The sequence below is a fragment of the Aphis gossypii genome, chromosome 2 (assembly GCF_020184175.1).
Source record: "Aphis gossypii isolate Hap1 chromosome 2, ASM2018417v2, whole genome shotgun sequence".
NCBI lineage: Eukaryota > Metazoa > Arthropoda > Insecta > Hemiptera > Aphididae > Aphis > Aphis gossypii.
Window position 1 is genome coordinate 43614757 of NC_065531.1, and position 14018 is coordinate 43628774.

Below are 14018 nucleotides of genomic sequence, written 5' to 3' on the forward strand. Positions count from 1 at the left end.
AGTTAGTAACATTATAAACATAGATCTTTCTTATATTAATTATTTTGAAAATAGTGCTGGGATAATACACAATATAGTATGGTGTATCACATAGTACATAGGTATTTAAATGCAATTTTAATATAAAATGTTCATATCTCCGTGATAAACCATATTTATATGTTTTATTAAATTTTCTCATACATAATAACACTAATACATGGCCTACGAAAATGCAAAAAAAACCAACTAATACGCGGGCAACGCCGTGTCGGGACAGCTTGATTATAATATATATATTAATATACATTTTTTTACAGCAATAGACTAACATAACAAGTTATACTAAGTTTTATTGTTTTACCAACAGGCAACAATACAAAAACCACGAGATGGCACATTATTGTATTTTACCCACTGTAGTAAAAAAAAAAAAATGACATAACTTTGAAACTTAAGTGTTAGAAATTATAAAATTCTTATACACATCTCGCGGGGTCCGCAATCTACCACGTGTGGATTGCCTACATGATAATATACTGCTCTCATAATCATAAGAGAGTCTCACGGCAACGGTAAGCAGAATGACTATAATATTATGACTTGAGTAACTCACTGACTGATAAACGTAGAGCCTGAACAATGATAGATCGATGCTTACAATTTACACGGTATATCGTAAAATCGTATCACAATTTAGTGTGTAATAAGAAAGCATTTTACAAAATTCGCATATTAAAGTGGTGCTTTCACAAGATTTTTGAGAATCAAAACAGTCAATGAAAATGTCTAAGTTTTGAACACTGTTAAACCGAATAGTAAATAACAAATTAATCAAAATTCGCATCTATATATATAGAATTTGCATTTTTATCGGGCAACGAAGTGCACGGGGTCAGCTAGTTGTCCTATATTGTTAGGCATGGTAAAATCCACAGTTTCGTTACAAATCATTGAACATTTTAATGCATTATTATCTGCTCTAAGCTCAAATAATGTATTTGTATTATGTAATAATTGTTTTATTACCATTTCAATTTCTGACAACTCATAAGAGCCTGTAGGTATTGTATAGCTAACAGGTACATCATTATTAGGGTTAGGATGTTGTAGCATTTGCATATTTTGTTAGTGAGTCCAAAAGATAGCTTAGTAAGATAAAAATCTGTTTCATATAGGTACTGGGAATTAAAAATGTGCTACTTTTATTTTGCATATTTTTGCATATTTTGAAGATGTTTTAAGTGTCATGATTATTTTAGCATTTTGGATTTTTAATGCATATTTTTGAGTTTATTTGTAAAATGTTAGTTTGGATTCGGTTTTCAATTGCCGTAAATGTGCGTGATATAGCGGACAAGAACAATTGTCATTATATCTGGTTTTAGATATGCATTGCTAGATATGGTAAGGTATTAATTTTTTGTGTTTATCGTAACTTGTCTTTATATTATCTAAATAATCTATCGCTCATTGTTAGGACCTTTAGGTAACACTATACAAATTATGGCGTGACTGTGTGATAAAATCGATAAGATAAATCGTATTTTATTGAACTAAATGTTTAAAATGTTTTTGTCATATTAGTATTGTGGTACGCGTATAACGAGTTAGTCGACCAACGCGTGTTAAAGTCTTGTTTATTTTGCTATTAATTTTATACATTTTATCGATATGCCTAAAGTTCCAGCATCTAATTCTACACGTTTAAAAATATACGTTTCCGAAAACGAGGGTGTTTTTTCTACTGATAACCAGATTCTTTTTTGTAAATTATGTGACATACGAGTAAACTCGCAAAAAAAAAAACACGGTAAATCAACATTTAAAAACCGCCAAACATTTACGCGCAGTAAATCGTTTAAAAACAAATGCGATTAAGACTAAACAAAATTTAGTGTCAAATGCAATTTGTCCTAACCATTCAGTTTTTAACGAAGATCTGTGTAAAATGATGTTATCTGCAAATATTCCATTGAGCAAATTAAATAATAAATTTTTGTCTGAATTTTTAATAAAATATACTAAAAAGATATCCCGAATGAATCAACATTAAGAAAAAATTACGTTACGGATATTTATAAAAAAAAAATTGAAAGTATTAAAAGGTACGTAAATAATAAAAATATCTGGATTTGCATTGATGAAACAACTGATGTAGAAGGTCGTTATGTGGCAAACGTTATTATTGGTACATTAGAAATTGATGCAACAGGCAAAACTTTTTTTTTTAATTCGGAAGTTCTTGATCAAACTAACCATAAAACAATCTGTAAATTATTTGATGAAACACTTTTTTTATTATGGCCAGAAGGAATAAAACGAGATAATGTATTGCTATTTGTTTCTGATGCAGCGCCGTACATGGTAAAAGCGGGAAAAGCATTGTCAGCTTTATACACAAAAATGATTCATATCACATGTCTCGCTCATGCAGTGCATAGAGTTTGCGAAGAAATTCGAAAAAATTTCCCGAAAATTGATTCACTGATTTCAAATGGAAAAAAAATATTTTTAAAAGCACCTTCGAGGGTATTGATTTTTAAAAATAATGCTCCTGGAATACCATTACCTCCTCAACCCATAATTACCAGATGGGGTACATGGCTAGAAGCTGCGACATATTACTGTGATAATTACAAAGCATTTTGCGAAGTTATAAATATGTTAAATGAAGAAGATGCAGTATCCATTGAACACGTAAAAAACTTATACAAGAACCAACATTAGAAGGTAATTTAATTTTTATAAAAACTCATTTTAGTTTTATCCCAAACAAAATTATGTTTTTGGAAAAACAAGAAGTCTTATTGGCCGATTCTATTTCGTCTTTTGACGAAATTATAAAAAAAATATCTGAGACACCTGGGAGTATAGGAAAATTAATGAATAATAAATTGAACATAATTCTCAAGAAAAATACTGCATATGGATTATTGAAAAATATAAAAGAAATTATTTTTGGTACACGTGAATCAATTCCCAATATGGACCAAAATATAACAGTGACAGATATTCCATATTTCAAGTATGCTCCCGTGTCTTCAGTGGACGTCGAAAGAAGTTTTTCGACGTATAAAACTGTTTTAGCTGACAATCGACGAAGATTTACCTTCGAAAACTTGAAAAAGACATTGATTGTCCAATGTAATTCACATTTTAATGGTAAGTCAATTGAAAAAATTAATTTTAGAATAAAATAAATAAAATACATATCTAAAGTAAATAATTCATTCAATTTTGTTACAGAAAATGAATGAAAAAGAACAAAATCTATCAAAAACCATCAACAATTTAATATATACTTATAATTTATAAATACTATTTTATTATTTTACTTATAATTTAAATATTTAGCACTTTACAATTTTTTTAACCACTAATTTTTTGAATAAACGTTTTTACATAATTTTTTTTATAAATGGCAAATGCATATACCAACTTTTTTTGGAGCATATTTAAGTAATTTTTACAACATACTAGCATTTTTTTTAGGGAATATTTAATAGTTTTTTAGAGCATATAAATCCTAACCCTAATCATTATAAATAAAACCTATTTTATTACACTTTTCGTTTACATTAGGAATAGAATTATTTGTTTGAAACCCCAACACACAAATCTTAGCATTTTTACTGACTTCTATAGGGGGGAAAAAGTCGCAAGACAATTCGCTCGAGTTTCCTGTTAAAGTTATGGTGTACATGATAAAAATTGTAGGCACAAGTGTCCGCAGTTTGTCGTATTGTATTTTTGATGTCTGTCGTAATTATATTTAATATTACACCCGTTGAAATATTTTTGTAGTTCTAACGGTGGCGGTAAATTTCCAAAACTATCATGATATTTAACCTGTTGTCCATTTTTTTTTATACGCTACCCAATGCGTACCTGTACCGATTTCGAGATCTAAATTAACTACGGCCTACTCACGATGCTTAATTTTCAGAGGCAACTTGTCCCTGGAAAATACACCAATGAAATGAGGTATTTTCATCATGTCAGCGTATTTTATAATCTCATAATCATACAACGCTCTATCGGGTAACGTAAAAATTAGTTTTTGTCGTTTTTCTAGCTTTCTTTACTGACCCCCCTTTGTAAGGTGTCAAGTATAAACCTTTACCTTTGACAATTTTATAAGATCGCCCGCTATGTGGCGTAAGATATAAACCTTTTCCTAAATGAATAGGTGTGTTTTTGCGGACTTTAAATCATTTACGACTTTTACTATGTTACCGACTCCGCCGGTAAGCGCGCCTAATGCCGATAAACCGGCAAAAATAGGTATTAAAGGTAAAACACCACCCTTTTTATGTATAGGTATAATTCTTGGAGTTTTAGTTTTCTTATTTTTCTTTTTTTTAGCAGCTGTCAGACATGTTTTTATTAATTTGGTTATATTTTTTTCATTAATTTTATTTTTGATCGATTTTTTAGCCGCCAAAACCACTTGTTTAAAACTGCAACCAGCGCCAATCTTCCGTTTAGCCTTCATAGCTGTAGTAACCAACCAGGATGCAGCTTTTTCTTTAATACCAGTGTCTTTAGATTTAAACACTTCCCAAGCTTGATTTTCTAATATTTTATCAGCTTTATGTCTATCGTTCAGCGAATTACTTTTTTCGTAAGCTATATCATGAGCTCTTGCCAACTCATCTAATTTGTTAATACCTCGTTCACCACGTGCTAATTTTTCTTTTAATTTAGTACCAGGACCAGCAAATCTGTAAAAAAAAAAAAAATAAATAAAAATATTTATAATATATGATTTAATTATATAGCGACTTACCTATATCCGGGTAGATGTATTTCCACAGGCAAATGATTTATAACCGAGTTAATAAGACCGGAACCCTTATTGCTGTTTCGCTTACGAACGCGAGACATCGTATGACGCTTTCAAGTTCATAGCATAGGTATTTATAGTGAAAAATGCGATTTATCGAACAAGAGAAAAAATTATGTATTTATAATATTGATACTCCGGATACAATACAGTTTAGGCATGGTGAGCTATTTCCAAACACTATACGTTCATTGGTGTTGGGCAGTTCTGGTTGCGGTAAAACAAATTTGATATATTTTCTACTCGTTGACGAAAACAGGTTACGATTTGAAAAAGTTTATATATATTCTAAAACGTTTGAACTACCAAAATATAAATTATTGAAACGTATAATCGATGATATTGACAGTGTTAACATTTTTACATTTTTCGAGAATGATAAGGTTATTTCACCTGAAAAAGTTTTACCAAACTCTATATTCATAATGGACGATGTTTTGGGAGAAAATCAGCAAGTTATACGGGAATTTTTCGCACGCGGACGTCATAATAAAATAGATATATTTTATCTGGCTCAGAGTTATTGAAAAGTACCTAAACAGTTGATCCGAGATAATGCTAATTTAATAGTATTATTCAAACAAGACGAAACTAATTTAAAACATGTATACAATGAACATTGTTCGGTGATATGACATATACACAATTTAAGCATTTTTGCGTTACATGCTTGAATCGTGATAGATTTGCATTCGTTGTTATTTGTAAAGATAGTGACCGTGATAACGGACGTTATCGTTTTGGATTTGATATGTACGTCATTATATAATGAGATACAAATAGAAAATATTAACATTTCAAACGCAGTCATGAAGGATGAAGGTAGTATATTAGATGAGTTAGTTAAAGCTAAAGAAAATATTAAACGTAAACATATTGAATTGAAAACTGGTGAGGCAAATGTTCAACAATTATTGTCACAAACTTTCAAGCCTATCATCGACCCCTTAACTAAAATATCAGATACAAACCATTCGACATCAAACGAGAAAAATAACAACGAATCGACTTTTAATGAGAACTATCAACAAGAAATTGAAAATTGGTTTCACTCTACAGATTTAGATAAAACCTATGTCCCGAAAAATTTTCAGATGGAAATATTATTCTAGGCGAAAAAGAAGTTAAAGTTATCGAACAATCTATTCTAATTGATGGTAATAATTATCCATCAACGCCGGGTCTAATCCAGTTATTATTTTTGAAAAAACCATTTATTTATTCCGATAACGATCTAGAAGTATATAAATCTATATTAATACAAACATCGGCACATTTGACTTTAAAAAGTAAAAAAATCAAAAAAACTGGTTCTAAATATAAGGATATAATACGTAAATTATTCCCCTCGGGTGGTCATCTATCTATGAAATTACAAAAAAATAACTTAGTGTATTGGGATAATCCGAATGAGTTATTCGACCGTCTAAGATTACTTTTGGCTTCGAAAGCTGGTGGTAATACAGGCGTTTCCAATGAAATTATATCGATTTTTGAAGAATTATATGAAGCTGGGATAATAAAACGAATACCTAATGTCTAAACGTGAAATCACTATTGAACTACACAAACCGTCCCGGAAAAATTTCGTTAGGCGCAGAGTTAAGATACATGGAAAAAATGATTTATGGCAAGCTGACTTGGTGGAAATGATACCGTATTCAAAGAAAAATAAAGGTTACAAGTATATTTTATGCGTTATAGATTGTTTTACTAAATTTGCGTGGGCTATAGCATTAAAATCGAAAACTGGGAAAGAAGTCACAAACGCGATGTCTAAAATATTAATAGATAGAGCACCGAAACTTTTACAACTCGATAACGGAAAAGAATTTTACAACACTAATTTCAATAATCTGATGGCAAAATATAACATACACAAATATTCTACATTGCAAAAGCATGTAATGTTGAACGATTTAATCGTACACTAAAAGAAAAAATGTTTAGAGAGTTTACGGCACGTGGCTCATATGAATGGATTTCAATTTTACCAAAACTGCTTAATGAATACAATAATTCAAAACACAGAACTATAGGAATGATACCAGTGCAAGCAGATTTAAATCCTACGTCAGTGACTATAAAATAACGTGAAATTAATAATGAAAAAATTAAATTAAAAGTTGGTGATAACGTTCGTATCAGTACACAAAACGGTGTGTTTACAAAAGGTTATTTGCCTAACTGTTCAACTGAAATATTTGAAATTATTAAAATAAATAAAACATTACCCGTCACTTATCAGTTACAAGATTATACGAGTAAACTGATTGCCGATTGATTTTACTCAGCGGAAATACATAAAACCGAACACGCGAACGAATACCTGATCGAAAAAATTATACGTAAAAAATAAAATAAAATGCTTGTCAAGTGGCTTGGATTTGATAACACACATAATAGTTGGATAAATACACGTGATGTTAAAATATAGTGTCAGCAAATACTATAGATAAGAATACGGGACAGTCAATGTTATAATACTTGCGACATATCCCCCAAAATCGTGGTGGTTGCCTATATGAAAAATCCTTGGGCGTAGTCAACCTATGATAAGGAAGTACTGTTACAATATTTTAATTTTTAGTTTGATGGTACAAACCATGAACATATAATACAAACTACAAAGTACAAATTAATATTTATATTATCTGTTGTAGTATTTCTACTGGAAACTTAATGTTGAAGAAAAATTAGTAGGTAATTATAAAAAAAAAAATACTATAATATACATAATAATTTTACTATAAATTGATAATAGTTTTTTAACTTAAAAGGAAAATTATATAAATATAAATATTATTATTTACATATGTACTATTTTTTTTTTTAACGAAAGAGTTAATAGTGACATTTAAAATTTTATCGACTAACAAATATTGACATTCTAAACATATGTCTAGTGTCTTAAACAAAAATGTATTTATTAAATTGATCATTCTCAATTTTATATTTACCCTACTACTTGAAATTAATTTGTAAATATTATTGTTAAAAAGGCAGATAACGTTTTGGTCGTTTTGGACATAAACTAGTGTTGGTTGAAGTGAATACAACAATTTAGCACCTTCGTACTGTTTCATTGAAATATGAATATATGCCAAATTCACTTCTGGTTCTTTGGTTGCAAGCTTTTGAAGACATTCATTGTGATTCAATTTTGAAACACTCCACCCAGCAATATATGCTACAGTATTTTCTTCATGGATATTTTGTGTAATGAATGTTTTGTTCATATCACTAAGAATATCATCGTCTTCAGGGTTCCATTTTGGAGAACTTTTCAAGTGTTGTAACTTAAGGTGAAGTTTTGGTTTATGTTTAAGTAATTTATCACATTTAGTTAAAAACGTATTGCTATCTATTTCACAGTTTGCTTCTTTTGATGGATCTAATAACTGATTTGCCATACAAATGCGTACTGCTGAGAAGAATTTTGTAGAGTCAGGAGTTGTATTATTTCCTCCCTTAGCTCGTACTACTGAAAACCAACTTTCAATACAATCTTGGGTTAAATTGCGACTATGAAGAATTCAAAATCAAAATTCAATTTCAAATCTTCAAATAAATATTTCAAACATGATATGTTTGCAATCCAACCTGTGATACATGGTGGTTGCTTACCCGTTCTATTTTGTACATGTATTTTTGTCAATACTTTGCAAGCTTCATTCAAAAGTTGCCAATGACTTGAGTTTTCAGTTAATGGTTTTCTGTATATCTTTGATTCTTTGAAAGAAATACGAGTTAAATGTATCAAATAAATTATCCATAAATTGAATGAAGTTTGCAGTATTAATGGCTTTAGAAGGTAGCATATTATGGGCAATTAATGTCATCATCCCTGAACTAACTGAGTGACTTAAAATTTGAGAGGCCAGACATACTCGCATGGGTGAAAATGGTGGCAATTGTATATGGATATCCTTAATTTTAGGAGCAAGTCTTGGAGATTTATTTTTGTCTAAATTGTAAAATTATACAATATAATCCCAGGAGTAACACTTGTTTTCATAAATCAAATTATATTTTTTTAAATTGTTTCGAACTGATTTTAGTAGGTGTGGTGTGTCATACATAAAATAAATTTTATCTTCATTATGAGTTATGAAAGGAAATTCGCTTGTCACATTCAAGATTTTACGAAGTTGCTGATTATTAGTACCTTGATCACAAACCACAATTTTAGGAATCAATCCAATGGATTTTAGTTTAAATATAGCATTCATTAGCACTGATTTTAGTTGCATTCCTGAAGGAGCTCTACATGAAAAGTAATATCCAATGACTTGCTTTCAAGAAGATTTAATGCCTTTTATCATAAATACTAGTGCTTGATTACATTTTTTAGTCGTTTTTAAATCAATTTCTGGACCATAGTCTTCAAACCCATACCCGAGTAGCAATTCTTGTGTTTAACGTCGGTTATTTAAAACTGTGTTCTAATACCAGTGCTAACACTGTTGATTAACATTCATAAAAAACCCAGACGGTTCAGAGAAGGTTTTGATGTACGACTCGTAAACTAATTATTTTAGTTCGGTTTAATGTCGGTTTTATGGACAGTGAACCGTATACATATCGTTGTAATAAACTAACATTGACCGAACCGTTCATACACAGTGTTTCGTTACAGTGTAAGAAAACATTGATTGCACTGTACACCTTATCGGTTATAAATAGTGGATATTTATAAAATGCGCGGTTTAAAATTTATATTGTTATTAATTTATTATATATTATTGTTTTATTTTTGTGTAGTTTCGATGATTATATTATAAGTATTTATCATGGCTAAATAACATGGTATGACGGCAACTGCTCACTGCGCATGATGACTACGTCATCCGGTCTCGGTAAAAAGGCGCGAAATCAAATATTGTATTTTCCATTTTTCCATTGCTCTACATTATGAATTATAATCAATATAAATATGCAGTAGTAATAATAATAGTATAATATATTTATAGAAAATGTCCAACTCAACACAATATATTATTATAATACAATAAGAATTCCCGCTAAATAGTATTTCAAATTGTGAGACCGGCTGACGTCATTTTTCAAGTGATAACAATGAATGCGCGTAACAACTGAATATCGTCAGAGTTGCTGTCATACCATGTTATTTAGCCATGGTAATTATAATCAATAATGATACTAAATTAGTTAACATTGCACTTGATTCATTTACTCGTTCGTGCTTTTTCTTTGTTGTATGTGATAAATGATGATGCATTGATGCATATTATAAAGTTTATATAACTGTTAAAGTGTAAAAACAAAACACGTGTTTTTGTTTCATTTCGGTGTGTCAAATTTTAATTTATGAACTGTTAAAATGTAAGTAGCTTCCAATTATTTAATAGTTTTAGATATTAGTTATGACTAGGTTCCTATTACTTATTTACATGCATGATTAAATTTAATAATTCCTTGTTAACAAAATTATTGTGTGTGTTAAATATTTCTGTACTATTACAATACTTTATTAATATAATTATTAGAGTTAAAGAACAATGTATGTACTTATTGTACTTGTACCTATACATGGCTTTACAAATATTTTTTAATATCTAAACATTGGCTAGTGAATTTAAAATAGGTCTTAAAAAATTACTTATTTTCTATGAATCCTATGTTTTTTCTTTACTGATCTTGTGGATCCATGTAAAAATGTCATGATCATATTAATAAGAACACAGCACACATAGTATTTTTATAGAATAGGTAACTATAAAAATTGCACATTCATCATATATAAAAATTAAGAAAAATAAGAATTTATGATATAATCGTTTATACCCAAAGTCTATTTTAAGTAAAAATGATTGGTATTATTAGTAAGGACAGTACTTTTTCTTTTATATATTAGATATGTATATATAGTTACCATCTAATAATACAAATAATATGGGGAGAATAAGTGCAGCTAAGAGAATAAGTACTTGTTAAATATTAAGTTTAGGTGCATTTGTTGCAATGTACATTGGTAAGTTTTGTTTGTGTTTAATTTCTTTTACATATTATATATGTAGGTAATACTATTAAATAAGTAACTTTGTCCAATGTGTTATTTTATGTGTACCAACCATAGTGGTGTACAATAGGTAAATACATTATATATATTATAGTGTTTTTATAATAGAAATATTTGTCAAACTAATGATTATAATATAATATGTTATAGACATGTTAACAATTCAGAAAGGCTAGTTTGTTGTTTATAATTTCAGATTTCTGACATTTAATTATATTTTTAAATAGGTCAAAATCTACTAGATATCGTCAAAGAAAAAGGGCTGCACTCTATGTAACTTCATTATTTCCATTTTATAGTGAAGAGCATTTAGAAAATAATCCAAGTCTCGATCCAAGTTCTCTCATTACAAATATAATTACACCCGCTTCATTGCCCATTAATAACACTCCTAATACTAATTCTGTTGAAGTTAACACATTCGATAATGATTGTAATATCTTTTGTAATGGTGATGAAAATTCTGATAACCTTAGTAATAATTCAAGTTCAGATAGTGATGTTAACAGTAATATATTGTCAGAAGATGAAAAATGTGAAAATGTTGAATTGATAATTGCTAGGTGGGCCTGTAGAAATTCTATATGTCATTCTGTATTAGATGATTTATTAATTTCTTTATCAAAGTGCTCTCAATTTAAAAATTTGCCTAAAGATTCTCGCACATTATTACATACTCCTTCAACTACTGTACTCAAAAACATTACAGGCGGTGTGTATTATCATTTTGGAGTTGTAAATGAAATCGAATATTTATTCAAGACTTTAAAAAATGTCCCTACTGTTTTACAACTGGTAGTTGGAGTGGATGGCCTACCATTAATGAAAAACCCTCCAAGTCAGCTATGGCCAATTCTTGGTTATTTTTCAAATATTGTTGTTGAAAAACCAAAGGTATTCATTATAGGAGCTTACTATGGAAAATCTAAGCCAGGTGAATGTAATGAGTATATGCAGGATTTTGTCGATGAATTGTGTACATTAATAAATGTAGGGACTGTAGTAAATAATATAAACATTAATATTTTGTTAAAAGCAATCATTTGCGATACACCTGCCAAATCATATATCTTAAATGTCCGTGGCCATACATCCAAAAATTCGTGTTTAAGGTGTTACACAATTGGGCAATATGAAAATAATCGTGTTTGTTTTCCAGATTTAACTGCTAACTTAAGAACTCATTGTGATTTTATAGCATATAGTGATTCAGAGTTTCACTGTGGTGAAACTATTATTTCTAAAATACCTCAGTTTGACATTATAAATGATATTCCATTCGATTATATGCACAGTGTATGCATTAGGGTGATGAAGAAACTTTTACTATTTTGGACTGGTGGTGTAAAACGACACCACTTTACTCTTCCGAAAAATGTGTTATTTGTGTTAGATGCAAGATTAAATAATTTAGGACAACATGTACCTCATGAATTCCAAAGAAACCCAAATGAGAATAGTAGTAAACACCCAATTCACGATGCGTCTCGGCTTAAGGCCACAGAACTGAGGCAAATTTTACTTTATACAGGCATGGTTATTTTTCATGATGTTCTTAGTAAAGAAGTATATAATCATTTTTAGAATTTTGTGTTGCAATAAGAATTCTCTCTATAGATAATATATCTGATGAGTATAATGAATTTGCCAAAAAACTAATTTATCATTTTGTTGCTACTTTTGCCCACATCTATGGAAAATGTTACATGTCCCATAATATCCATACAATACTGCATTTGGCTGATGATGTCAAAAAATTTGGGTCCTTGAATACATTTTCTGCATTTCCGTTTGAAAATTATATGCAGCCTTTAAAAAAAAAAAATCAAAAGTGGTGTTAAACCGTTGCAGCAACTGGTTTGACGCTATACAGAAGAAAAAATACTTTGGGATAGTCAAAAATCAGCATCTGAAAATTACAATGTACCTTATAATTTTCAATGTAAATATAAAAATTGGCCATTTACTGAAGACAGTTGTGAACCTCAATTTACTGGTTGGAAGATGAAAAATTATATTATAAAATTAAATAAAGCGGATAGTTGTGTAAAAATGAAAAATGGAGATATTGTACAAATAGAAAATATTGCTACATCAAAAACAAGTGATGATACAATACTAATAATTGGACGAAAGTTTAATAAACTATCAAATTTTTTTGATGATCCTTGCGTTCTTCAAATTTATTAAGCATAGAAAGTGCATCTAATCTTAGTTATCTCCTCTCTTGGAAGTTGAGTGAAATAAAAGATAAAATGATGTGTCTTCCATTGACTAATAGTAATGTTTTTATAATTTTGCCTTTATTGCATACATAGTAAATTAATAAATATTTGATAATTTAAAATTATAAAACCCAACTTATACATATATTAAATTTTATTTTGTAAATAATATTGTTTATAATTTATAATTCATTTTTAAAGTTAATTTATTCCAAGGTTTAGTATTCTTGTTATCCGTTATTATATCCTTTATTAAGAGTGCTGCACCTATATAATGAATTTAATTAATTTATTAAATATTATTGAGGTGGGGTTAAGATAGGTAAGATTTTTTTATTTAAAATTAATAAAAATAGTTGATTATATACTAATACCTATACTGTATTAACTTATTTAAAATAATAATATTTAATTTGTTTAAATTCTTATCAATGTGTTGTAATTTTATAGGACTTGGTATGTTGTTATTTTTGTTGAAACCAACGAAGTTCAGCATGTTCCAAGCACATGGCTTATTAGTAAGGAAATTTGTTGGTTTCCATACATTCAAAAAGATAAAAAAGATGTATTTTTCTCTATATCTCAAGTGTCAAATATGATAACAAAATGCACAACTCCAAACATGAAAGATGGTGCTAATTATGCTGTAAAATCAGTTGCTGGTCCATTTGGTAATAAGAATAATTTTACATTTTTCTATTCAATGTTTTTCCTAATTATATCTCGATGAGTATACCATATCTATTATATCAATTTCATGATTTTTAGAAAAAGAAAGTCAATCAAAAAATATGTCCAAAGCCTGGTCGGAACCAGACACATCAGATGATGATAATAGCTATCCAACTAAATCTCCGATAAGATCATCTCCCAAAAAAAGAAAACTAATACCGAAATTTAATCGTCAACTAGAAAAAGAATT

General features: G+C 29.1%; 1 protein-coding gene across 1 annotated transcript; it reads left to right on the forward strand.

Annotated features, from left to right (window-relative positions):
• Nucleotides 1–10046: 10046 nt before the first annotated feature.
• On the forward strand, nt 10047–14016 carry LOC114128381 (uncharacterized; the record flags this gene model as incomplete). Its single annotated transcript, XM_050200185.1, has 3 exons — nt 10047–10174; nt 13547–13767; nt 13865–14016. Coding segments are annotated over exons 1-3 (375 nt in total), but the record flags the coding sequence as incomplete, so codon positions are not given.
• Between the last annotated feature and the right edge of the window lie 2 nt (nt 14017–14018).